Source organism: Callithrix jacchus, chromosome 11 (genome assembly GCF_049354715.1).
Source record: "Callithrix jacchus isolate 240 chromosome 11, calJac240_pri, whole genome shotgun sequence".
In the NCBI taxonomy this organism is placed as follows: Eukaryota; Metazoa; Chordata; class Mammalia; order Primates; family Cebidae; genus Callithrix; species Callithrix jacchus.
The window spans coordinates 61,437,826-61,465,189 of record NC_133512.1 but is presented as its reverse complement, the minus strand read 5'-3'; the positions used below and the strand labels follow the sequence as shown (position 1 = coordinate 61,465,189).

Below are 27,364 nucleotides of genomic sequence, written 5' to 3'. Positions count from 1 at the left end.
TGTGCTGACTCCTATCTCATCCTGTGTCTAATCCTGACCCCTATCTCATCCTGTGTCCTATCTCACCTGCCCTTCTGGGAATGCAGCCCAATGGGTCTCAGTCTTATTTATTTATTTGACATGGAGTTTCACTCTTGCTGTGCAGGCTGGAGTGCAATAGTGTGATCTTGGCTCATTGCAAATGACCTCCTCTTCTTGGGTTCAAGTGCTTTTCCTGCCTCAATCTACAGAGTAGCAGGAGGCATGCGTCACCATGCCAGGCCAATTTTGTATTTTTAGTAGAGATGGGGTTTCACCATGTTGGCCAGGCTGGTCTTAAACCCCTGACGTCAGTTGAGCCACCCATCTTGGCCTCCCAAAGTGCTGGGAGTACAAGTGTGAGCCACTGTGCCTGGCCAATCTCAACCTTATTTTACTCAGCCTCTATTCTAGAAGGAGTCACTCTGGTTCAAATGCTTTTGATACATTGAAGAGCATCTTATTCTCTTTTCCCAAATTCTACTGAACAAACTTTTAAAAGAAGGATGTTTCTAGAATGTAATCCTAATTCATTATAGAAAATTGAAGTAGGATCCTGTAAGACTATCTGTGGGCTTTCGTGTGTGTGTGTGTGTGTGTGTGTGTGTGTGTGTGTGTGTTGGACAGTTAGTAGTGAAGATGATGGTTGTGATGATGGAGAATGAAAATTGCAACTACTGTGTGTAGTACCTTGACTGCCATTACACCTTAATTTTGGAAAGGAGCTCCAGAGGCTTTTGTGCTCCCCAAGGAGAAATCCATAATATACATTTATCATTATCATGGCTCTTTTGTGATCTCTGAACAATAAATGCATGAAGAGCTCCTGAATGGATTTCTAATTGAAATGGCTTTTCAGTATGGGCTTTCTATTTGCTTCTAGCTTCCTCCAGGTTCTCGGCCTTCTTTTATAAATAAAGAGTTTTAGTACTATTTTTGAAAGCAGGATAACACCTATTAGGGCTGCAGCAGTTCAGTCGTGCAATGCATTTAATGCCCAGTCACGCAGTCTGAATCCAACCCGATGTCTGCTTGCCAGGCCATTAGCTCTGTCCCTGTGGCGTCGCGTGGAGAAGGGAAGCCTTTTTTTCCTCCTAATTCTCACAGAAATCCAGGGTGGGATAGTGCAATCCTCCCCATTTAGCCCTCTGATACTCTCCCCTCTCTGAGGATTCTGGACTGTGCCACCCTGCTGAGCTCAAGCTTACATTGCAAGAAGCTGCAGACCTGTTAAGGTACTTTAAAACCCATACTCTTTTCCTTATCCCTGAAGGGAAGTATTTTAGTCCTAGATGCTGGAACGACTGATTCAAAACCTTTCTATGGAATGCTGATGAATTAAAACCAGAATTAAACAAAACTAGAAAATATTTTTAAGGTAACATTTAATGAATACACATTTACAAAAGCCATCATTACTTAACATGGGGAAAGTGCACAAAAATAATATGAACGTATAAAAATTTTCCTAGAATACGGAAACAGATCAGCAGTAAAGAAGTTCCATTTACCTTTTTTAAATGTACAATAGTTTGAACCCGTTAAAAGGAATGCAGTTCACCCAAAGCACCTATTTTCATCTGTTGTAAACTCATTCTTTCTACCTTAAGTAAATTGGAGGAGTCAGCTGTGTTAATGCGGTCAAATTAATTTCATAGTTTGGGGAGGAGGGAGGTTGTGGGAAGGACAGAAGGAGAACTTGGGCTTTCTTTGGTCAGCCGACGGGGCTTGGAGTTCTTGTGGTTGAGGCCAAAGGTCAGGTCTGGCAATGCAGCTGTTATGCCAAAACCACCAGGGTGTTCTTTTTAGCTTCAGGCTTTGTGGATGGCTTTTAAGTATTCAAGTAGAGCATTTTTACTAGGCTATAACACTAGAGTTCATTTTTTTCTATAGGTCCGCATTTTACCTATGTATGGCATTTTCTATTTTTAGTGATATACTAGGAGCCAGGATAAACATATTACTCCTTTAACAAAGAGGAGTATGTTTAACTCCAAAGGCTTCTCTAGATGAGCCTGGATGGTACTTAATCAACCAACGCTCAAGTCACAGAGCAGTTTCCAGCCCCAGCACACCTGACTGTTTTGCAAAACATAGATGAGTAGTGACATTTTCCGTCTTTTCCACTGATGCTGTAGGGTTAGCACCATATATATCATGATCCTACTCAACGTCTTCCAGCATTTTGTATTCTTGCTTAGGGTATCAAGGAGAAGTTGAAGGAGCATGTGTTCTGTGTACCTTTGCAATCAGTTATAAATAATGCAAATTGAAATAAAAAAGATAATTTATAATGGTGTGATAAAAGCAACACCCTCATCCAATGGTAATGAAATTGATAAAGTCACTTTAGAAATGTATTGGCAATATATAGCAAATGCTAGTAAAAGTTGTTTAATTCTATAATCCCAATTCTTGGCAAGTATTCTGAGGAAATAATGAAAAATATGGAAAAAACATTATCAGTGCAAAGATACCTGAAATGTTATTTGTTTTAGTAAAAAGTGGTTATAGTCTACATGTTTCATAAGGGAAGAGGTTTAAAAATGCATATTTGATGTGATATTATGCAGCCATTAAGAAAATATATAATGTAAGGCCAGACACATGCCTGTAATCTCAGTGCTTTGGGAGGCAGAGGCAGGCAGATAACTTGAGGCCAGGAGTTTGAGACCAGCCTGGGGTGAAACTCCATCTCCACTAAAATTACAAAAATTAGCTGGACATAGTGGCACACGCCTATAGTCCCAACTACTCAGGAGGCTGATGCATGAGAATTGCTTGAACCTGGGAGGAGGCTGTGGTGAGCTGAGATAGTGCTGCTGCACTCTAGCCTGGGCGACAGAGCAAGACTGTCTCAAAAAGACAAAAAATAAAAAATAAAGAAAATAAAGTCTTTTTTTTTTTTTTTGAGATGGAGTTTCTCTCTTGTTACCCAGGCTGGAGTGCAATGGTGCGATCTCGGCTCACGGCAACCTCCGCCTCCTGGGTTCAGGCAATTCTCCTGCCTCAGCCTCCAGAGCAGCTGGGATTACAGGCACGTGCCACCATGCCCAGCTAATTTTTTTGTATTTTTAGTAGAGATGGGGTTTCACCATGTTGACCAGGATGGTCTCAATCTCTTGACCTCGTGATCCACCCGCCTCGGCCTCCCAAAATGCTGGGATTACAGGCTTGAGCCACCGTGCCCGGCCAGAAAATAAAGTCTTTATTAAGTAGAAAATGATATAAAATTGAATATATAATATAGATAGCATTATTTTCAAAAAAATTTATAGAAAAATATCCTGGATTGTTAATGATGTTTTAATATATTTTAATCATTTTTGTATAATGTCATGTATAATATGTTACGGTGAAAGTAAAAAGTAGTCTTAGTAGAACAGGCAGAAAAATGACAAACTCAATGCCTTTTAGTTATTTTGGTATGTGGGAAGATCATATATAAGGCTCCTTTTAGCTCCATGCTTCAGCTAGGAAGGTTAATCCTCCTGAAGGTCACCTTGAAAGGGTACTATCAGCACTGAAAAACAGTGAGAACCATCCTAAATTCTAGGAAGGATTTGAGAAAGATCCAAGTTTTACATAATGACGACTCTTCACACCTTTCTGCCCTATGACTTTCCATAATTTTCGATCATCTATGCATTGTTCAAATTTATACCTTCAGATTATTGATTTAATTTTACTGCTTACAATTATAATAGACTAAGACAGATATAGAGGCTACCTCTTTATACTAGAAATTAATTTAATAGATGACAAATATTGAAGAATATTTTGAATATAACATTTACCAAGCATATTATAATACCAAAATAATACTAAACCTAATATAGTGCAACTTTACAATATTTATTTAGCTTGCTGTCTAAAATTCTGGTTTATTTGAACTTTTTGTTCAAGGACTTTTATTCACCCTTCTTTGCTTATTGCACAATGCAAGGGGAATCCAAGTGGATATCTCTTCATTTTTATTCATTCTTTCCTATACCTATTCTTTGTAGAGGAAGAATTATATGACAACTCTACAGATTTGCATGTATCCAAGGCATGGTTACTTTTAATCAATTGTAAATTTTTGTTATGTTATAAAATAGTTCCCCACAGTAAATATCTGTACTGATAAAAGCAAAGTCAAGGGGTCATTTCACTGGAATTCATCAGGTAATACATGTTTGCCTTCACTTCTAAAAAATAAACAAAAAAACTCATTCCCTTTTTAAATTTCATGTGACCCACTTCTTCAGATATACCTAATCAAGTCTTTATCAGTTGTCACCACTGTGCTGTTTTTTTCTTTCACTTAACTCAGCCCTGGAGCCAGAGAAGGAAGTTGCATGTACTTCCACTGGATTTTGCAAGATATTAGGTCATGCATGTTGCCCATAGCAAGAAGCTTCTTAGTGTGAAACCACAAAGCTAATCTCAATCTCAGCCCCATGGTCACCAGGAAAACAAGAGGCAGGGACCGCACTGATTCTTCACTATCCTGAGATAAAATGGTGTTCTCTTCAATAGTATATCAATTTCTCAAAGACAGGCAATGTTTCCCTCTGTGTTCATGAATCTCAGTCATGGTATAAGAAAAAAGCTTCACTAACGGCACCCATCGTTCTTCTTTAAACATTCAAAACTATAGTTTAGAACTCCAGGTAAATTGAACTTTGCTTTAAATATCTGCTTTTCACATTCAGTGCTGATTTCTAGTGTTTTGAGTTCCTTTCCCAGCCCTGGCGGATCCTTGTAAGGGTGTTGTCTACACATGGCATGATTAGGACAAACTTGATCACCAGCACGATGCAAGGAATGATGAGCCCTAGCACGTAGGCCGCAGGAAGATACCATTTGAGATTTGAAGGGTTCAGGAATTTCTTCCCACCGTATACCAGGGTGTGGGCTGTACACAAGATCAGGGTCAAATAACCCAGTTTGGACTGCAAGCAAGAAACAAAACTATGTAAGTTTACATTATTTACATCTTAAAGTGAAACACTCTAAGCAAGTGATAGATATTTGTCAATAACTACAAACATTTGAGACCTATAATGTTTAAGACACTTTGTTAAGTATTGAAAAAAAAGCACTAACCCTTCTTCAGGATGGTAAATGCTTCATTTTAAACAAGATTATTGCTTACAAATAACATAGTAGCTTCATCTTAACTTAGCTGGATGGAAAAGTTTCCCACGTGTAAACTCTTCCTAGTTAGAATAAATGATGTAGCTTGCCTTGGTTCCCAAAGGTGGAACTCTTATTTATCATCTTTTCTAGAGGTCAGAGATGAATAAGAGTATGACCTCAAGAAGCACCATCTTAGTATATGTCATTGACTAAATGCAGATCCTAGTTCATTTCTATCGCATTAAAGAGCAATAGCCAATCTTACTTGTTTCAGCCTATATTCTAAAGCTTAATGTTTATTTCTGTCTTAATACCTTGAAGAAAAGTTAATGAGAACATGTTGATGGCATTTGGTCCATGGGAGAAACTGCAAGACTTAAGATTCCAATAGTTCTATAAAATTCTAACCTAATTTTAAAGACTGATGGTCTATTCTATTATACTCTTAATAAGCATGCATCAGAATCATCTTGAAGGCAGGTTAAATTTCTGGGCTACACATTCAGAGTTTCTGATTCAGTAGTCCTGGGCATAGCCTGGGGCTTTGTGTATCTAACAAGTTTCCAGGTGGCGCAGATGCTGCTGGTCCTGGTGCCATACTTGGGTCTACAAGAATGTGTAGTTACTAACTGCCTTTAAAGAGGGGTTGGTTGGTGGTTGATATGTGAAAGAAAACAATTTTCCCTCTTATAGAAGAGCATTAAGTCCTCTGGTGTGATGACATCAGTCAAATCTTGCTTTGAAGATTTTAAACTTTATCTCAACATCTGGTTTTCCATACCAATATGTCCATGTTGTAAGATTAATTTTTAGATAGTGAAATTTTGACTTGGGATTTCTTTTCACCTTGTACCTAGTATGTCTCCACAAATAAATTATAATATTTCTTGATAGTTTTCACGCTATAATCTTAGCTGTGGATCTGGGGGCAGCCAGGAATCTTGGCAAGGAATGCTGTATTAATAAATCAAACCATATGGATTCTGCCTTTTGTACCTGGGCTCAAAATTTTCTAATTTGAGTTTTTAAATGTGATTCCTAGAGAAGTGATGGAGCAAAATGAAAAATTAGAAATGATCTTAAAGTTCTTACCTGGACAAATCGGAATTCTCTCCAGTTGACTGCATTGCTAACGGATGGCAAAGAAGTGATTCCCAAGAGTACAAACAGAAAAAATCCAAGTATTCCCAAAGCCACATATGAATCATAAAGCCAGGCTGTGGAGGTACTAAATGGAGTCTCTTTCTTGAGTATTGCCTAAGAAAAATTATAAGCAATTACAAAAATACATTTTTACAAACTGTCCACACTTTGAAAAGGACTGAAAAATACCTCTGCATGAATTATTTGCTCAAATTGTATGACATTTCTTAAAAGTTATTTTAAAATAACTTTGTTGAAAAATACACTTAGAAATTACCTTTTTGGCAAAAAGAAGTAATTGGTTCTGTTTGAACTTGATTCTAGGAGTTGTGTAGAAAGCTTTAATTTTCCCTATAAATTCTAAAAGAAACTAAACACTTACTGAAACCTTCATTACCATCTGCATTTTGTTCCCCAAGCAAAACTTGATGTTCTCAAACAGTTACATCAGAATTCTGTTTTTCTCCTTTATATGTTGATTATTCACACTCTCAAAGTTGGGTTCTTTCATGTTTTTTAATGTTATAATATAATACATCAGTCTTGTACCACAAGTTGAGAGGAATCAGGCACTTGTAGTGTGACTCTTACCCAGGAAACTTACATATATTTATCAGGAAAATAATGTAGAGAAACTCATAGGAGTTTCTCATCAATAACTAACTAATATTTTTTGAGACTGAAATAAGAGCTACCAAAACTAGCTATTTCTAACTAGAACTAATTTATAGCACTTCCTCTGGAAATGTCTTCAGACTCCTTCAGCTGATTCTAACTGAATCTTTTGATTATGCATAAGATAATATTTGATATTTCCTCAGAATTGTTTGGTTTTCTAGTTATGGAGGCCAACTTCCCCCAAGTCAAACATTAAGGGAATAATAAGCACTCTTTTGTGAATTTGTTTTCTTTGCTATGGCACATGTTTGAGTAGCCCCCTTACTTATAAGATGGTTGTTTTTGACTTCCAAAAGGAAGTAGCATGCAGAAGAGTAGAAGCTTGAAAACACATTAGGTAACATTTGACTGCCACCCAAAGGTATTCTGGCAAGTGTCATTAGGTTTCTTGAGCCATGAAATCTCAGTTTGCCAATATCCCCATGAGCTCTGGGAATACAGATCTGGACCCAAGAGAACCTGGGAATTAAAATTTTATTCTTGATAGTTGACGCAACTGGATTCATTTAAAAAAACTGATGTGACATTTATAATTCTAGTTACTTTAAAAAAGAAGATGCTTAGAGGAGTGACTTTCTTTAATTATGAAATGGAATATGATGTAGCAGTAGTCTCTGATTTCAGGAGTAGAGGAAAATACGTAAGAAAAGATATACCTGGGTAGCTGTTAAATTTCCCAACCTCCATCTTACATAATATCGAATGGGAATCACAAGTGTGTAGAGGACATGAAGGAAGGCAAATCCCAGAGCTATCAAGCCAAGCTGCTTTCGGCAGAGCATCCAGTGGTCAAGCCAGTCTGGGAATCGACGGTATTTTGTGCCTTGGTACAGTTGTATAATGGCAGCAATAACACCAGGGAGGTAAACCAAAGCAAGCAGTGTAAGTGCTGTTATTGGAAAGATACGATTTGGAATGGAAATAGCCATACGAAATGTATTATCTTTCTTCTCATAAACATAAGGGTAGATTACGTCTCTTACAACACAGTAGAAAAACAAGACGATGCACAGAGCTGCAGACAAATAGAAGGGGAACCTCCACATTGGAAACAGTTGCAGGGGGTACTTTTCAATTTCTTTGGCTGCCATGAGTGATCCTTGATCCAATGGAGTTAGTCCAAGCGCACGAACAATATCCATCACTGTTTGCTTGGCTTTGCTGTCATTTCCGCATACAAACACCTGGTTTAAAAGCAATTAATTACTTCTGTATTTCCTCCTTTTCTTTATTTAATAATTATTTCAAAAGGCTATGTCAGCACCATGCAGAATGATGATATGTACTAGTAAACCGTTTTTAAAATAAGCATGTAGAATTAACATATCTAACAAGATATTTTAAACTTGTACATGGTGTCCTAGATGGGTAAGTAATAGGGTTTTTAGTTGAGGATGGTTTTAGGCACATCACACTTACATAAGACCTGGTTTGCCACACTGTGAGTAGTTTGATCTTTCTTCTGTATTTGTGGTGCCACATCACTTATGAATGCTTCTAATCTCAGTGCATAAATGGAACCAGTTTCATACAAGGTAATGGCAGTAGGAAAGGATATCTACCAAGTGTTAGTTTCTAGTACTGACAAGAAGCCTCCAGAGGCTGACACCATGGAGTTCCATCAAACTAAAAGCTGAGGGTGCAGACAGTGGGAGATGAATTGCAACAGTTGACCACCTAACTTAATTAAGCTAAAAAAATTTATTTACAACACATGTTAGCAACATGTAATATTTAGTGGATATTTTATCTGGGAACTATATTTTGGAATCTTTGAGGCAAATGCCCATTAAATGATTCATTTTTTAAAGATTGAGTATAAATTTGTTTAATCTTACCTGCCGACTTGCATCCAGTGCTCCTGACTGGAGAGCCCAGGCTGAGATGGTGTTAAATGCTTTTACCACATGGGCTCCTGGCACCAACTGAGCAAGGTACTCTGCATTAGATTCTGGATATTGATTGATTTTAAGGTTGTTGCTGGTGTCTACCAATATTTTTCCATTGAGAACCTCAGTTAATTCTGTGAGAAAATCATAATGCTCTCTGTGGATTGCTATGATTATGATGTCAGACTTCTTAGCTGCTTCTGAATAACTCAAGACTTCTGCACCATTGGGCAGTAGGTTGGTCATCTGGGGATTCCGACTTCCAAAAATAACAAAATAACCACACTGGAGCATTTTCAATCCTAGAGATCTTCCAAAATCACCAGTTCCAAAAATACATACAGTCTCTTGCTTTTCTGAGGAATTCATAGTGAGAGGAAGTGCATCTATGTAAGTTTTCTCCATAACTGAAAAATAATAACACAAATACACAACAAAATATAAATGCTCTGTGCATGGAAAATTAGAGAGCTATATCCAGGAAGTAATGTAATTGACTTGTCCTAATCTAATTATCTCAACTGTATTTTTCCCCAAATTTGGAAGGAGTAAAAATTATCATATATGTTTCCCCCAGAATTTGGAAGGAGTAAAAGTTGTCATATATATTCTCATATGTGTCTTATTTAACAAAATCATTGATGAAAAACTTCTGTTTGATAAAAGGATACAGGGCAAAATCTAACAAAAAAGGCACCAATAAATTATAGATTAATTTACTTGTTTAGTGATATAAAAAAACCTAAATAAAACATTAGTAAACAGAATCCAGAAGCTTGCTAATAGAAGGTATATCATATGGGGATTATTATACAAATGTGAAGATCAGTTCTATAAATTCAATTTTAGAAACTTCATTAATTCAACTTTAAAGATTAAAATTTAATTTCATATTAAAAGATTTAAGGGAAAAGTCCTGTCATATCTGTCATATCTGTGTATGTTAAAAGGACATCTGTTAAAATTTAACATTTATTCTTGATTCATAGTAAAAGAGAAATACATAGATATTTCCTTAACATATAAAAATTATTGATCTTGGTTGACTGACTCAAGATGGCGCGGTGAGAACAACCCAGGATTGAAGCTCTCGGTGAACGCGTGGAGGGTGAGTCAGGGCTGCATTTCCAGACAGATCTTTGTTGCCCACAGAACGGGGAAATTCCCAGGTATAAAAGAGACGTGGGATGCCAGTGAAGCGGTTTTGGCTGGTGCCGCTGGTGGCCGGCGCTGTAGTGCAGCGGCATTCCACAGCATTCCGCACAAAGTGCACTGGTCCGGGTGCCCTGTTGAACCAGCAATCTGAGACTTGAGAGGGCAGATTGGCATATCCATCTGATTGAACAGGACTTGGACAGTGAGCCAGGCCAGGAGATTCCAGGGAAACGGCGTTTGGGCCAGGGCAGTAGGACAAACAAAATGGCAATTCCAAAGGCTCCAGGTGGAGAGTTTCACTGTGGGCACAGCTGAACCCAGGACGGTGCAGCTTGGTGGGAGAGGGGCGTTTGCCATTACCGAGGCAACCCGCCCTACTGAGGTACACTCCCATTGCTGACGCAGCCTGCTGTTGCTGAGGCAACCCGCCACAACAGAGAGACTCTGCCACAGGGCGTAGCCCATGCCAGCAGGGCGGAGACCGCAGCAGCAGGGCAAAGCCTGCAGCAACAGGGCGGACCTCACACCAGCAGGGTGGAGACTCAACAGGCAAATGGTGACTAGACTGCCTCCGAGCTGGGCAGGACAGCGCAATGGACACATAAAGAAAACCCCAATCCCCTGAGACAGAGCATCTGAGAAAAAAAGGGTTTTTTTTTTTTTAATGAGTTCTGCTACATCAGAATTAAATGTAGCAGCCTAACAGCCCTGAAGGAACAACAGAGCTCACAGCTCAGCAATTGAGCTCCTATAAAGTACAGACTGTCTCCTCAAGCAGCTCCCTGACCGCTCTATATCCAGAAGACTGACATTTGGCAGGCATCATTCTGGGACAAAGGTAGCAGAAAAAGAAATGGGTAGCATCCCTCACTGTTCCGCAGCCACTATAGGTGCACCCCAGACAAGCAGGGCCTGGAGTGGACCTCAGCAGTCATACAGTGGAGGGGCTAGACTGGTAGAAGGAAAACTAAGTAACAGAAATACTTCATCATGAACAATCTGGGCGTCCACTCAGAGACCCAATCGAAAAGTCAGCAACTACTCAGACGACAGGTGGATAAATCCACAAAGATGGGAAGAAACCAGCGCAAAAAGGAGGAAAACCCGAAACCAGAACACTGCAGCTCCTCCAAAGGACCAAAACTCCTCACCAGCAAGGGAACAAAGCTGGATGGAGATGACTGTGACGAAATGATGGAATTAGACTTCAGAAGGTGGATAATGAGAAACTTTTGTGAGCTAAAAGAACATGATTTAAATCAATGCAAAGAAACTAAGAACCTTGAAAAAAGATATGAAAAAAGATTCGAGGAAATGAACTGGTCATCAGAGAGATGCAAATCAAAACCACATTGAGATACCATCTCACGCCAGTTAGAATGGCGATCATTAAAAAGTCTGGAGACAACAGATGCTGGAGAGGATGTGGAGAAAAAGGAACACTTTTACACTGTTGGTGGGAGTGTAAATTAGTCCAACCATTGTGGAAGACAGTGTGGCGATTCCTCAAGGCCTTAGAAATAGAAATCCCATTTGACCCAGCAATCCCATTACTGGGTATATATCCAAAGGACTTTAAATCGTTCTACTACAAGGACACATGCACACGAATGTTCATTGCAGCACTGTTTACGATAGCAAAGACCTGGAATCAACCCAAATGCCCATCGATGATAGACTGGATTGGGAAAATGTGGCACATATACACCATGGAATATTATGCAGCAATCAGAAATGATGAGTTCGTGTCGTTTATAGGGACATGGATGAATCTGGAGAACATCATTCTCAGCAAACTGACACAAGAACAGAAAATGAAACACCGCATATTCTCACTCATAGGCGGGTGATGAAAAATGAGAACATATGGACACAGAGAGGGGAGTACTAAACACTGGGGTCTATAGGGGGAAAAGGGGAGGGCTAGTAGGAGGGGGAGGTGGGGAGGGATTTCCATGGGAGAAATACCAAATGTGGGTGAAGGGGAGAAAGCAAACAAAACACGCTGCCCTGTGTGTACCTATGCAACTGTATTGCATGCTCTGCACATGTACCCCAAAACCTAAAATGCAATAAAAAAAAAGAAAAAAAAAAAAGAAAGCACACACACACACACACACACACACAAAATATTCGAGGAAATGATAACAAGAATGGATAACTTAGAGGGGAATATGAATAAATTGAAGAAGTTGAAAAACACAATACGAGAACTTCACAAAGCATGCACAAGTTTCAACAGTCGAATTGACCAAACAGAAGAAAGAATATCAGAAGTCAAAGATCAACTCAACGAAATAAAATGAGAAACCAAGATTAGAGAAAAAAGGGCAAAAAGGAATGAACAAAGTCTCCAAGAAATGTGGGACTATGTGAAGAGACCTAACCTACGTTTGATAGGTGTACCAGAATGTGACGAAGAGATCAAATACAAGCTGGAAAATACTCTTCAGGATATTATCCAGGAAAATTTCCCCAACCTAGCAAGGCAGGCCAACACTCAAATCCAGGAAATACAGAGAACACCAAAAGATATTCTGCAAGAAGAGCAACCCCAAGGAACATAATCGTCAGATTCACCAGGGTTGAAACGAAGGAGAAAATACTAAGGGCAGCCAGAGAGAAAGGTCAGGTCACCCACAAAGGGAAGCCCAACAGACTCACAGCAGGTCTCTTGGCAGAAATTCTACAAGCCAGAATAGAGCAGGGGCCAATATTCAACATCCTTAAAGAAAAGAAATTTCAACCCAGAATTTCATATACAGCCAAACTGAGCTTCATAAGTGAAAGAAAAATAAAATCCTTTGTGAATAAGCAAGTACTCAGAGATTTTGCCACCACCAGGCCTGCTTTACAAGAGCTCCTAAAAGAGGCACTACACATAGAAAGGAACAACCAGCACCAGCCATTCCAAAACCACACTAAATGCTAAAGAGCATCAACATAATGAAGAATCTACATCAACTAATGGGCAAAACAGCCAGCTAGCATCAAAATGGCAGTATCAAATGCACACATAACAATATTAACCCTAAATGTAAATGAGCTAAATGCACCAATCAAAAGATACAGACTGGCAAATTGGATAAAAAGCCAAAACCCATCACTGTGCTGTGTCCAGGAAACCCACCTCACATGCAAGGATACACAAAGGCTCAAAATAAGGGATGGAGGAGGAGATTTACCAAGCAAATGGAGAGAAAAAAAAAAAAAAAGCAGGAGTTGCAATTCTTGTCTCTGATAAAATAGACTTTAAAGCAACAAAGATCAAAATAGACAAAGAAGAACATTTCATATTGGTAAAGGGTTGATACAACAAGAAGAGCTAACAATCCTAAATATATATGGACCCAATGCAGGAGCACCCAGATACATAAGGCAAGTTCTTAATGACTTACAAAGAGACTTAGACTCCCACACAATAATAGTGGGAAACTTTAACACTCCACTGTCAATAATAGACAGATCAACCCGACAGAAAATCAACAAGGATATCCAGGGCTTGAACTCAGACCTGGAAGAAGCAAACCTGATAGACATTTACAGAACTCTCCACCCCGAATTCACAGAATATACATTCTTCTCAGCACCACATCATACCTACTCTAAAATTAACCACATAATTGGAAGTAAAGCACTCCTCAGCAAATGCAAAACAACTGAAATCATAATAAACAGTCTCTCAGACCACAGTGCAATCAAGTTAGAACTCAGAATTTAGAAACCAACCCAGACCCGCACAGCTTCATGGAAACTGAACAACTGGCTCTTGAATGTTGACTGGATAAACAATGAAATGAAGGCAGAAATAAAGAAGTTCTTCGAAACCAAGGAGAATGAAGACACAACATACAGAATCTCTGGGACACATTTAAAGCAGTCTCTGGAGGAAAATATATAGCAATAAGTGCCCACATGAGAAGAGTGGAGAGATCCAAAATTGACACCCTGTCGTCAAAATTGAAAGAGCTAGAGGAGCAAGATAAAAAAAACTCAAAACCCAGCAGAAGACAAGAAATAACTAAGATCAGAGCTAAACTGAAGGAGACAGAAACACGAAAAACCCTTCAAAAAATCAATAAATCCAAGAGCTGGTTTTTTGAAAAGATCAACAAAATAGACCACTAGCCAGATCGATAAAAAAGAAAAGAGAGAACAACCAAATAGATGCAATAAAGAATGATAAAGGGGAAATCACCACAGATTCCACAGAAATTCAAAACATCATCAGAGAATATTACAAACAACTCTATGCACATAAGCTAGTAAACCTGGAAGAAATGGATAAATTCCTGGACTCCTGTGTCCTCCCAAGCCTAAACCAGGAGGAAGCTGAAACTATGAATAGACCAATAACAAGGTTAGAAGTAGAGGCAGCAATTAAGAGCCTACCACACAAAAAAAGCCCAGGTCCAGATGGGTTCACAGCCGAATTCTACCCGGCACACAAAGAGGAGCTGGTACCATTCCTTCTGAAACTATTCCAAATAATCCAAAAAGAGGGAATCCTTCCCAAATCATTTTATGAGACCAACATCATCCTGATACCAAAACCTGGCAGAGACCCAACGAGAAAAGAAAACTTCAGGCCAATATCCATGATGAACATAGATGCAAAAATCTTCAATAAAATATTGGCAAGCCAATTGCAACAGCAAATCAAAAAACTTATCCATCATGATCAAGTAGGATTCATCCCGAGGATGCAAGGCTGGTTCAACACATGCAAGTCTATAAATGTAATTCACCACATAAACAGAACCAAAAACAAAAACCACATGATTATCTCAATTGACGCAGAGAAGGCATTTGAGAAAATTCAACAGCCCTTTATGCTAAAAACCCTCAATAAACTCGGTATCGATGGAACGTATCTCAAAGTAATAAAAGCTATTTACAACAAACCAACAGCCAGTATCATACTGAATGGGCAAAAACTGGAAGCATTCCCTTTGAAATCCGGCACTAGACAAGGATGTCCTCTTTCACCACTCCTATTCAATATAGTACTGGAAGTTCTAGCCAGAGGAATCAGGCAAGAAAAAGAAATAAAGGGTATTCAAATAGGAAAGGTGGAAGCCAAATTGTCTCTATTTGCAGATGACATGATAGTATACATAGAAGACCCCATTGCCTTAGCCCAAAAACTCCTGAAACTGATAAGCAACTTCAGCAAAGTCTCAGGATATAAAATCAATGTGCAAAAATCACAAGCATTCCTCTACACCAATAACAGACTTAAAGAGAGCCAAATCAAGAACGAACTGCTATTCACAATCGCTACAAAAAGAATAAAATACCTAGGAATACAACTCATAATGAATGTAAGGGACCTCTTCTAGGAAAACTACAAACCACTGCTCAACGAAATAAGAGAGGACACAAACAGATGGAGAAACATTCCATGTTCATGGTTAGGAAGAATTAATATCGTGAAAATGGCTGTATTGCCCAAAGTAATTTACAGATTCAACGCTATCCCCATCAAGCTACCATTGACTTTCTTCACAGAACTGGAAAACCACCATGAACTTCATATGGAACCAAAAGAGAGCCCGCATAGCCAAGTCAATTCTAAGCAAAAAGAACACAGCGGGAGGCATTACACTACCGGATTTCAAACTATACTACAAGGCTACAGTAATCAAAACAGCATGGTACTGGTACCAAAATAGAGATATAGACCAATTGAACAAAACAGAGGCATCGGAGGCAACACAACATATCTACAACCATACAATCTTTGATAAACCTGACAAAAACAAGCAATGGGGAAAGGATTCCCTGTTTAATAAATGGTGTTGGGAAAACTGGCTAGCCATGTGCAGAAAGCAGAAACTGGACCCCTTCCTGACACCTTACACTAAAATTAACTCCAGATGGATTAAAGACTTAAACATAAGACCTGGAACCATAAAAAAGAAAATCTAGGCAAAACCATCCAGGACATAGGAGTAGGCAAGGACTTCATGAACAAAACACCAAAAGCATTGGCAACAAAAGCCAAAATAGACAAATGGGACCTAATGAAACTCCACAGCTTCTGCACGGCAAAAGAAACAGTCACTACAGTGAATTGGCAACCACCAGAATGGGAAAAAAATTTTGCAGTTTACCCATCTGACAAAGGGCTGATATCCAGAATTTACAAAGAACTCAAACAGATTTACAAGAAAAAAACAAACAAGCCCATTTAAAAATGGGCAAAGGTTATGAACAGACACTTTACAAAAGAAGACATATATGAGGGCAACAATCATATGAAAAAATGCTCATTATCACTGGTCATTAGAGAGATGCAAATCAAAACCACATTGAGATGCCATCTCACGCCAGTTAGAATGGCGATCATTAAAAAATCTGGAGACAACAGATGCTGGAGAGGATGTGGAGAAAAAGGAACACTTTTACACTGTTGGTGGGAGTGTAAATTAGTTCAACCATTGTGGAAGACAGTGTGGCAATTCCTCAAGGCCTTAGAAATAGAAATTCCATTTGACCCAGCAATCCCATTACTGGGTATATATCCCAAAGACTATAAATCATTCTACTATAAGGACACATGCACACGAATGTTCATTGCAGCACTGTTTACAATAGCAAAGACCTGGAATCAACCCAAATGCCCATCGATGATAGACTGGATTGGGAAAATGTGGCACATATACACCATGGAATATTATGCAGCAATCAGAAATGATGAGTTTGTGTCATTTGTAGGGACATGGATGAATTTGTAGAACATCATTCTCAGCAATCTGACACAAGAACAGAAAATGAAATACTGCATATTCTCACTCATAGGCGGGTGTGAAAAATGAGAACACATGGACACAGGGAGGGGAGTACTAAACACTGGGGTCTATTGGGGGGAAAAGGGGAGGGCCAGCAGGGGCAGGAGCTGGGGAGGGATAGCCTGGGGAGAAATGCCTAATGTGGGTGAAGATGAGAAAGGAAGCAAAACACACTGCCATGTGTTTACCTATGCAACTGTCTTGCATGTTCTGCACATGTACCCCAAAACCTAAAATGCAATAAAATTAAAAAAAATATTGGTTTTAGCCTAAAATTCAGTATTGTGTCTAAAAATAATTAGTAGAAACATTTTTGACAAAGTCAGAAACCAGACAAATATGTCTGCTATGATCACTTCAGTTATTGCTCTGGAAGCTCTAACTAACATAACTAGATCATAGAAAGAAATCAGAGGTACATAAATACAAAAGGGATTCCAGATGATCAAACTGTAGACTTTAAAAACTGGGAAAATCAACCAAAAAATTATCATATATACAGAAACAATTCAACACCTAGTCTGGGAACTTAATTAAAATCCATATTCTTCATATATTAAAAAAGAAACCAGTAAGAAGATTAATCCATGAAAAGATCATACTTATAGCCACAACAGAATAAAGACAATGTGTAACAAGATAGCAAGATATATGCAATATCTATATGAAGAAATATTTTAAGTGCTCTTAAGAATCAGTGAAGATAATTTATATGAATGGAAATGTACAGCATGTTCTTGGATGGCAAGGCTCATAAGATGTCAGTTTTCCCTAATTTAATCTATAAATTCTGAAAAGTAGGTTAATAAATGGGATACTAGTCATATTAAATATTAAAATTTTTAAAAAGCTAAAATAATTAAATAATGTGGTACTATCAAAGAAATAGACAAAGTTCTGGCTAGGCATGGTGGCTCATGCCTGTAATCCCAACACTTTGGGAGGCCAAGGCAGGTGGATCACTTGAGGCCAAGAGTTTGAAACCAGCCTAGCCAACATGGTGAAATCCCATCTCTACTAAAAATAGAAAAAGTAGCCAGGTGTGGTGACCCATGCCTGTAATCCCAGCTACTCAGGAGGCCACTGCACTCCAGCCTGGGTGCAGAGAGAGACTCTGTCTTAAAAAAGAAAAAAGAGAAAGAAATAGACAAAGTTTAATGAATAAGTTTTAAAAAATCCAGAAATGGACTCACACACATATGATAAAAATAGTATCTCAGGTCAATGAGAAAATAGATTATTTAATAGCTAATGTTATAATGACCCAACAGGTTCACCTTGTTTGCTACCTAGACTGAGGTGATCTATTCAAATGAAAGAACATTTCCAGCTCTTTATGAGAGTCCTGAAAGTTTTTTCCTCTATTTTAATGTCATAATCTCCAAGGTTATTAGAAACTTGCATTCAAGAGCACCTGTCAATGTTTTATAGCTGATTATAAAACCATCTTCTAAAGAGGACGAAATCAAGACAACAATTGTCTGTGGATGGCAAAAAAAAAAAAAAATGTTTTAGGGAAGCCACAGCCAAAGACATGATTGACAAGGAAACTTGTTACCTCTGTGGCATACAAAAATTCAACAATTATTATTACTGATAACATATACTGAGACATATTAGAATTGTAGAAATCTTATTCAATTTTGTACCACATACTAATAACATATTCATATGAATATAACCCAAAGAAAGTTAAACACCATTTTATATTTGACAATGTTTCTTGCATGATTTTAATACATTAAATAAGCCAAATATGTCTTTTTGAACTTTAGGAGACCTATTTTTTTTTTTTAACTTAGAATTTGATCTTGGAAGGTTTGTCAAATATCAAAGGTTTAAACCACTGGATATCACAAAATAGAATCCCATTTCACCATAAGGCATTCATTTACTCAAAATGATAACTCAGGGCCAGGCATGGTGGCACATGCCTGAAGTCCCAGCTACTTGAGGCTGAGGCATGAGAATTGCTTGAACCTGGGAGGTGGAGGTTGCAGTGAGCTGAGATTGCACTGCTGTACTCCAGCCTGGATGACACAGCGAGACTCTGTCCCCCACCCACAGAAAAAATAATGCAAAGTAATTTCTGCTACCCCCAAAAGTCAAAAAATGAAATGTCAGGTAACATAATATAAAACTGAACAGGGGCTTAGATTTTGAGAGAGGTCTATCCGCTTTCAACTCCCAGGGTTCCATGAGAAAAACAGAGGGTTTTAAAAAAATTAATATTATTCCAGAATGAAAACTGTTAGAAACTATCTTATGTTTTCTCATGTGGGCAGCAAGGATGGCAAGAGGGCAAAATGGGGAAGTAATTCAGTTGATTGAGAAGAAAAATAGACAAAAACTCTTTCTCAAAAGCAACCAAGATCCAAGAAGAGAAAAAAACATAAAGGCCTCTTAAAAAATTATATATATACATATATATATATGCACATATAGTTTGGATATCTGTTTTTAATTAAGCTAATTTTAACCACAGAGCTCTTTAAAAAATTTTTTTAAATCTCTTATTATCAGACTCTAGCCAGTAGAGACAGTCAATGATTCTGGCTTTTGAACTTTACCACAGGTAACTTCCCACATAAAATTAGTAAGATTTAATAAGATTAAGACTTCACTATAGATACATAAGATGTCCCAAAGAGATGGTAAGCCCTACCCTCCCTCCCTCCCTCCCTCCCTCCCTCCCTCCCTCCCTCCCTTCCTTCTTTCCTTCCGTCCTCTTTCTTTCTTTTCTGATTTATAATTTTCCCAAAGGTAATTCAGAGAAAGGAAAATTCAAGACAGGAAATCAAAAGCTATCCATGGCAGGAAAAGAATCAATAAATGGCAGAAAGTTATACAAATGACAAACCAGAAAGGACTCATTCCCTAAGCCAAGAATTAAACCTGGGCTGCCGCTGTCAAAAGACAGAGCACTGGCTACCGAGCTCCAGCATTGAGCAGGTTCTACTATGCTTTCCAGAAAAACCTTAAAGGAGCCAATTTCAAGTTTGCTAAGGCCTTTGACTGCTCAAGATAACTTTTAGGGCTATGACATGAACCCCAAAATTTCTGTCTTCTGGATAGCAAAGACCAAGAGAAAGTATCCCCACATGGTTACTTTCTCTTAAGCTCTCGAGGACATAAAAGAAACAGAGAGAAACTTCATCCACTATTGGTGTCAGACACCCACAGCAAAGTTTGTAACTGACCAGCCTGCCTGGCTGGCTTGAAAAGCAGGCTTATAGGGGTCCTAAGCTCATGTTCTATCCTGTGACACCCCTCTCTCCATTACCGAACAACAGAGAAAGACAAATTATTAGTACAAAGTACATGAGATTTGGTACAGCCCAAGACTAGTCTTATAAATCCCTTTTTTTTCCTATTAATCAAGTCTTTGCAAAGGAGAGAAACAGTGATGTTTACCATTTGAACCCACACATGAATGCTCAGAGAGAGAGAAGGAGAGAGAGAAGGGGGAGAGAGAGAGAGAGGGAGAGAGAGAGAAATGAGAGCACAGAAACTTGTCTGGTAAGAAATTCTTAACATTTTTGCTAACATACTAGATTTCTGGGTTCCATTTCTCTTCAGCTTCCAGAAGAATGGAGTGGCTTTTCATGGCCTTGCTTGCGGTGCCTTAGCTGTGGGGTATCAAGCCACTTTGCAAAAGAAAATTACCCTTTTCAGTCAGGTGTGGTGGCTCACACCTGTAATCTTAGCACTTTGGAAGGCTGAGGTAGGTCAAGACCAGCCTGACCAATATGGCAAAAGTCCATTTCTACTAAAAATACAAAAGTTAACTAGGTGTGGTGGCACATGCTTGTAGTGCCAGCTACTGGGGAGGCTGAGGTGAATTGCTTGAGCCTGGGAGGTGGAGGTTGCAGTGAGCCGAATTCATGCCCCTGCACTCCAGCCTGGGTGACAGAGCAACACTCCGTCTCATAAAAAAAAAAACAAATTAAAAAAATAATAAAAATCATCACCTTTTTTGTTTTATGGAACCACGGGCAAAAGATTCTCAAATTTGCAAGATATTGTCCATCAGGCTGCATGGAAAACCCAACTGACATTTTTATCCCAACAGAAGCAAAATACAAACAACGAAACAGACATTAGTCACCTCTTTCAGCACTCAATATCTACCTGGCAAGGCTCAAACTTTCTCTTCGTTGGTCTCTGCTGTCTCTGATCCACTGCAGGTGGGAGAAATGATCTCTGGGGACTCAATGGGTAGTCTTTGGGCACCCTGAGTTAGGCCTGCAGGACTTCTGTCAGCAATTCCTTCAGGGTTCCTCTCCAACCATATAAATACACACACACACAGTGTAAGATGAGCAGAAGACCTTCAAAAAAAAGATTCCAGACCCAGTCTCAAAGCAAAAGTGGTCTTCCAAACAAGTCCACTATTCTCCGTCCAATTAGACACCCCCTAATGGGGCTACAGACAGACACTCTGTAATGGGGCTACAGCTGCAGACACCTTGTAATGAAGCAATACGCAGACACCCTGAGAGATACAGCAGCAGCTCTACAGAGGTCAGCAAGTCAGGAGAAGGAAGGGGCAGTTGGTAGCTGCCTGGAATACTCACCAAATCAGACACCTCTTACACCCAAATCAGTTTCCCAGAGCACGAAGATCAGAGTTTTTTAAGATAATTTGATGGGTAGGGGCTTGGAAGTGGGGAGTGCTGACGGGTCAGATTGGAGATGGAATCTCAGAGGGGATCGCAGAACTGGTTGAGCCAGATTACCAATCTGGGTGGTGTCAGCTGATCTGTCCAGTGCAGGGTCAGCAAACTATCTCAAGCACTGATCTTAGGCTTTACAATAGTGATGTTATCCATTATGCAAGGAGCAATTTCGGAAGGTCAGACTCTGGCAGCTAGAAGTGCACGATCCCTAAGCTGCAATATCCAATCTTATAGTTTGTTAGTCCTACAAAGGCAGACTGGCCTAAGGTAGGAAGTGGGTCTTTTGGGAAAAGGAATATTGTCAATTTTGTTTCAGAGTCAACCCATAAACTAAATTCCTTCCCAAGATTAGTTCTGCCTACACCCAGGAATGAACAAGGACAGCTTAAAGGTTAGAAGCATGATGGGGTCAGTTAGATCTGATCTCTTTCACTGTCATAATTTCTTCAGTTATACTTTTTGCAAAGGTAGTTTCAATGTTGGGACAACTAAACAGTTACCTGAAAGAAAAAAATAAATTTATGCCTTATACTCCACCCCAAGGTAAATTCAAAATACATTAAAGATTTATTTTTTAAAAAAATGAAACTAGAACAGAGCTAGAAGGAACCATGGAATATTCTTTTACAATCTTAGAGGGGAAGGCCCTTTTCCTACATCATTAAACCATTAACAAATAGTTGGAAAAATGTAATTGCACAAAAATAAATAACTTCTGCAATGAAAAATTCACGAACCAAAGTCAGAATGAAGGTACTCAACAAACTGGGAAAAATATTTTCGACTCATATAAATCAATGAGAAAAAAACATTACCCATTAGAAAACTGGGCAAAGAATGTGAGCTGATAGTTTATCCTAAGGAAATATATAAAAGACTTAAATACAGTAAAAGATTCTTACTATTACCCCAAACAAAAAAAAATGCAAGTTAAAACTAAACTGAGATACTGTTATGAACAATGTGACTGTAAAATTTAAATAAAAAACAAACCAGTTTCTATGATCTCCTGCAATAATCTAGGTTGCTTTCCCATACTTTTGAAGAATATTTTCTCTTTCAGTATTGAATTTTTCTCAAAAATCTTTTCTTCCCAATATTCAGTTTAAGCTTTCAGTTAATTTTTTTTGATGCATGCATGTGGGTGTGCATGTGTGTGAGTCTATTGTTCAATGATATATCTTCAATGCTCAGAAAAGCACTAACTACCATAACCTATGAACTTTATAAATATTAGTTGAATAATAGTAAAAGGATGGGATTAAGGAGTTGAAAGTAGGAAAGTTGACTTTGTGTCCCAGGCACAGTATAAGATAAATAAAGAGGAAGATGATGAAAGGAGAAGAGTAAGAAAGAAGGCAAGAAGTGAGAGAGAATGTTTTAAGGACATTATTTCTTTCACCCAAATGGGTTGAAACTAACACTTTGTGCATTTGATGCAGAACTTACAAACCAGACATAATCACTACTCAATTCTCCCATGGTGGATTTCATGCAGGTTGGACAGCATATATAGAGCTTGCACCTTTTTTCTGGGGTTTCAGAAATTTGTGCTTTCCATTCTAGCCTATCCAAAACACCTATATGCTTACCAGAGCTTATCTGAAGTTGCATGCTTCTATCATAAGCAGAGCATTTAGGTCTTTGTAGGGAGGCCGAAAAGGACAAGAAATACAGGACATTCTTGTAGTTGCACAGAAACTGAATAATCTAAGTAAGTACAACATCTGAATCATTTTATAAACCAGCTGGTGACTGATATCATGAACGGGTGTCATCAAATGTCATGACCATATGTGGGAAAGTACCTGTAGATGATCAGGGACCTTTGTATAAAAGCGCAGCTGTGCCTTTGAAAAGTTCTTAGTAGCATCTGCACATGCAGACTAGTTTAGCAACTTACTTTCTATTGGTTGGTTGCCAATCAGTTAACACGTAGTTTTAGAAATCAAACCTTCAAACTGCTTAACAATGCCTTCATTATTCTACCGTAGAACTAGTTTGTGTCACAAAAGAATGTCTAACTGCCTATCCTCTCACTTAAAAAATTTTTATTCTAATATTTTTATTCTCTCTTTCATACTGGATGAACATTTGCAAGCAAAATGTAGATTTGATGCAGTTGCCAGTATCCTGTAATAAGATGGATTTTGTTAATTGAATATTCTCACTTGGATTATCTTAATCATTTCAAAGAGAGTGATTCCAGACTATTTTGACCATTTGGTCACTACATTCTATACTTTCATAATTTTTTAAATGAAGATTATTGACTACATGGTCCTATTTTTCTTCACCTCATACCAGCAATGTGACCTTGAACAAGTTACTCAAACTCTTTGTGTCTCAGTTTCATCTGTAATAGGAGGGATTGCTGGTACCGACTTGAGAGATACTGTGAGTGAGGAGGGCGAAAATCAGCTAATGACCATGAGCACGTGCTGGAGACAAAAATCTTTGTATCTGAGGAATTTAGAAGTGTCATGAGGGGAGCAAAGACCACCTGCTAACCATCAAACAGGCCATCAGAGGCGAAACTCTGTATCGAGAGAATTTAAAAGTAATTAAAGTTCTCTAGTATCTAAATAGGCATCTAGTTCCAAGACTCTTTCAAAAAAATTTATAAGTAACTAAAATTTCATTACACGTCTAGAATGCTATGCACTCATTGTGCAATGCTTGCTGATACTAACGCATCAAAATGACTATAAATGTAATCATTTATCACAACCTACTGGCTAATATGGTCAAAATTACCCTCAAGTTTCTGTCTTAAGGTCCATAAATGCTCCTAAGGAGAATCTGCCATGGTCCACTCCATCCTATCTAGCTGAAGTGCCCTGCTGCACCCTTCTGCAGTGTTCTTTCTTTCTAATAAAACTTTCCTTTTTCAAACCTATACTGTTGTCAGTAATTTCTTCTTAGTAATCCGAGAGTGGACCACTTTCAGGTGCTATGGCTCTCACATCTTGCCCAGCAGTGAAAGTTAGATGAATTCATGTATCTCAACACAGTTCTTGAGACCTAATAAGTGCTTAAGAAAATGGCTATTTAAAATAGATCGGTAAGCTATTATTGAATCAAGTATCTAATTAATGTAGCCTTTATATAAATTTTACAAATTAAGGGTTAATTATGCTTATATAATTGTGAATATTATATAGATATAAATTATCTGAACTAGAGTGCAATATTTCTTAAGACTCTCTTACTTGTCCCACTTACTTCTTACAAATAAAACCCTATATAAAATGGCTTTTGAGGATCACTTGAAGTCAGGAATTCGAGACCAGCCTGGCCAACATGGTGAAAACTCACCTTTACTAAAAATACAAAAAAATTTAGCCAGGTGAGATGGCACACACTTGTAATCCCAGCTACTGGAAAAGCTGAGGAGGGGAAGATCGCTTGAACCCGGGAGGTGGAGGTTGTAATGAGCCGAGATTGCATCACTGCACTCTGTTGCCTGAGCAACATACTGAGACTCCGTCTCAAAACGAAAAAAAAAAAAGAAAGATATGAATACTTGCATACTCTCAACCACAAGGGAGATCAAGTTGAGGGTGGATTTTACAGTAAGTACTATATAAAGAATGCTGCTACACCCATTTCAGGCATCTTGTAACTCAAAATAGCTGTGTGTAAATATGCATTCATGGAGGTCGTAAGGCTTCTTGTTCAAAGACTTAAAAAATTTTTTTCTAGTCCTACTTTACTCTTATATCTAATATGAAATAATAAAGAAAATAATAAAAAAGGTAGTAAATAGGAAGAAGAGTTATTAAGGAAAAGGTGGGTTAAAACAGTTGTAACATAGGGGTTTTCCCTCCTTCAGTCTCATGGGCTCTCCACAAAACTCACTCATGTAACAGGAAACAACAGAAGTAATTCTGGGTTTGGAAAATCCGCAGGACTGGTTTTGCCTCTTGTGGAATCATTTTGCAGAGATGGGAGCCAAGATAGGTAAAGTGATCTCACAGGGTGTTTACATACATTAGGGATTAGCAATCAGTGACTCAGATGCAAAGGTGGCAAAGATGACGAGGGAGGCCATGGTAACAGCTGACTCTGAGAAACTGTGTGTGTGTGTGTGTTTCATATGGGGGACCAGGTGTGGGTCAGGAGGAGTCCTGCTTATCATCTGCCTCTTTGCAGATCCCACCCCACAGGCCTTGGAAGCCTGAGGCAGTGTTCTTCTGGGATGTTTCCAACTCGGCTTCCCATGAGGATGTACGGCCAGCCTGGCTGGTGAGTTTTACTTCTCTCACCTCTCAGAGGTAAGAGGTCTGAGAGGCTCAGGCCTCTTCTAGCTTTTGAGGATTCCAGCATATTAGAAACATAACATGGTCCAACAGAATTGCAAACAGAATCTATTTAAAATTCTTATATTTAATAAGTCAATACTTAATAAAAAGCAATCAAACTTTTGTTGAAATAATTATCGATTCCAACGAAGTTGTAAAGATAGCTCAGGAGGTCCCTGTGCATCTTTCACCCAGTTTCCACCAGTTTTATGCTACTAGAGTACAATATCTGAACCGGGACCTTGACACTGGAGCCATATATTTCCATGTCATGTGTATGTTCATGTACTCATCACTTCAGTCAGGTTACAGACTAGACCATCCCTCATGCTGCCCTCCTCACTATCAACCCTAAACCCTGGAGGTCATTAGTCTGTTCTTAATTACTACAGTTTGGTCATTTTGAGAATGAATGAAATCACACAATAACATAAGCCTTTTGAGACTGGCATTTTTTTTCACTCGGCATAACACCCTTTAGATCGGTCAATAATGCTTCCATTTTATTGCTGAGTGGTATTCCATGGTATAGGCATACCACGGTTTAACCCTTCATCTCCAGTTTTGGCTTTTACGAATAGAGCTTCTGTGAGTATTCACACACAGGTTTTTGTGGGAAAATAAGTTTTCATTTCTCAGTGATAAAGACCCAGGGATACAAATTCTGGGTCATATGGTGTTTGTTTAGTATTGTAAGACATGGATATACTGACTTCGAATGTGTCCTATTTTACTACTTACCAGCTATTTATGAGTCCTGATTTTTAAATTTCAGCCATTCTGATATTCTATTGTAGTTTTAATTTGTATTTGTCTAATAGTTACTGATGTTGCATATCTTTTAATGTGTTTATTTGCTATTTGTGCATCCTCTTTGGTGAGAAGTCTCTTTATGTATTTTGCTTATTTTCTAATTGGACTGTTTGGGATTATTTACTGTTGAGTTTTGACAATTCTTTATATATTCTACATATGAGTCTTTTGTCAGACATGTGATTTGCAGGTATTTTCTGCCAGCCTATAGCTTGTTTTTTTCATGTCTTAACAGGGCCTGTTGTAGAACAAACATTTTTAAGTTTGATGATACCCAAGTTATTGAATTATTTTTCTTTTATGGATTGCACTTTCAGTCTCTTATCCCAAAACTCTTCACAAAGCCCTAGGTACTGAACATTTTCTTCTAAAATTTTACTTGTAAGTCTATGATCCATTTTGAGTTAGTTTTCATACAAAGTGTAAGGTTTAGGATAAGGTTTATTTTTCGGTCTATAAATATATAACTACTCTCTGACCATTTGTTGAACAGACTATCCTTATTTTTACTGAATTGCTTTCACATTATTGTCAAACATCAGTTCTATATAGAAGTGTGGGTCTATTTCTGCGTTCTCTTTTCTGTTGCATCGATCTATGAAACACAATGTTGATGGCTGTAGCTTTATAATAAGTCTTAAACTTGGGTACAGTGATTCTTCCCACCATGTTCTTTTTCAAAACCATTATAGCTACTCTAGTTCCTTTTCCTTCCTATAAATTTTAGCATAATCTTGTCATAAATTTTAAAAAAGTACTTTAAATGC

The 27,364-nt window shown here is 38.3% G+C and overlaps 1 protein-coding gene across 4 annotated transcripts in view; it reads right to left on the bottom strand.

The window, feature by feature from the left end:
- Positions 1-1,386: 1,386 nt before the first annotated feature.
- The window catches only part of STEAP4 (STEAP4 metalloreductase), a 38,866-nt gene continuing 12,888 nt past the window's right edge, over positions 1,387-27,364 (bottom strand). The window contains exons 1-5 of one of the 4 annotated variants that reach the window (XM_002751622.6): positions 20,933-21,134; positions 8,802-9,259; positions 7,620-8,147; positions 6,235-6,399; positions 1,387-4,955 (exon numbers count right to left, since the gene is read on the bottom strand). In XM_002751622.6, the coding sequence (XP_002751668.1) occupies positions 4,725-4,955; positions 6,235-6,399; positions 7,620-8,147; positions 8,802-9,257 (1,380 nt within the window). In that variant the 5' untranslated portion in view covers positions 9,258-9,259; positions 20,933-21,134 and the 3' untranslated portion in view covers positions 1,387-4,724. Of the gene's footprint in view, positions 4,956-6,234; positions 6,400-7,619; positions 8,148-8,801; positions 9,260-20,932; positions 21,135-27,364 lie in introns of those variants that run through there. The other 3 variants (XM_009002516.5, XM_078342918.1, XM_009002517.5) reach the window with 3 other exon arrangements.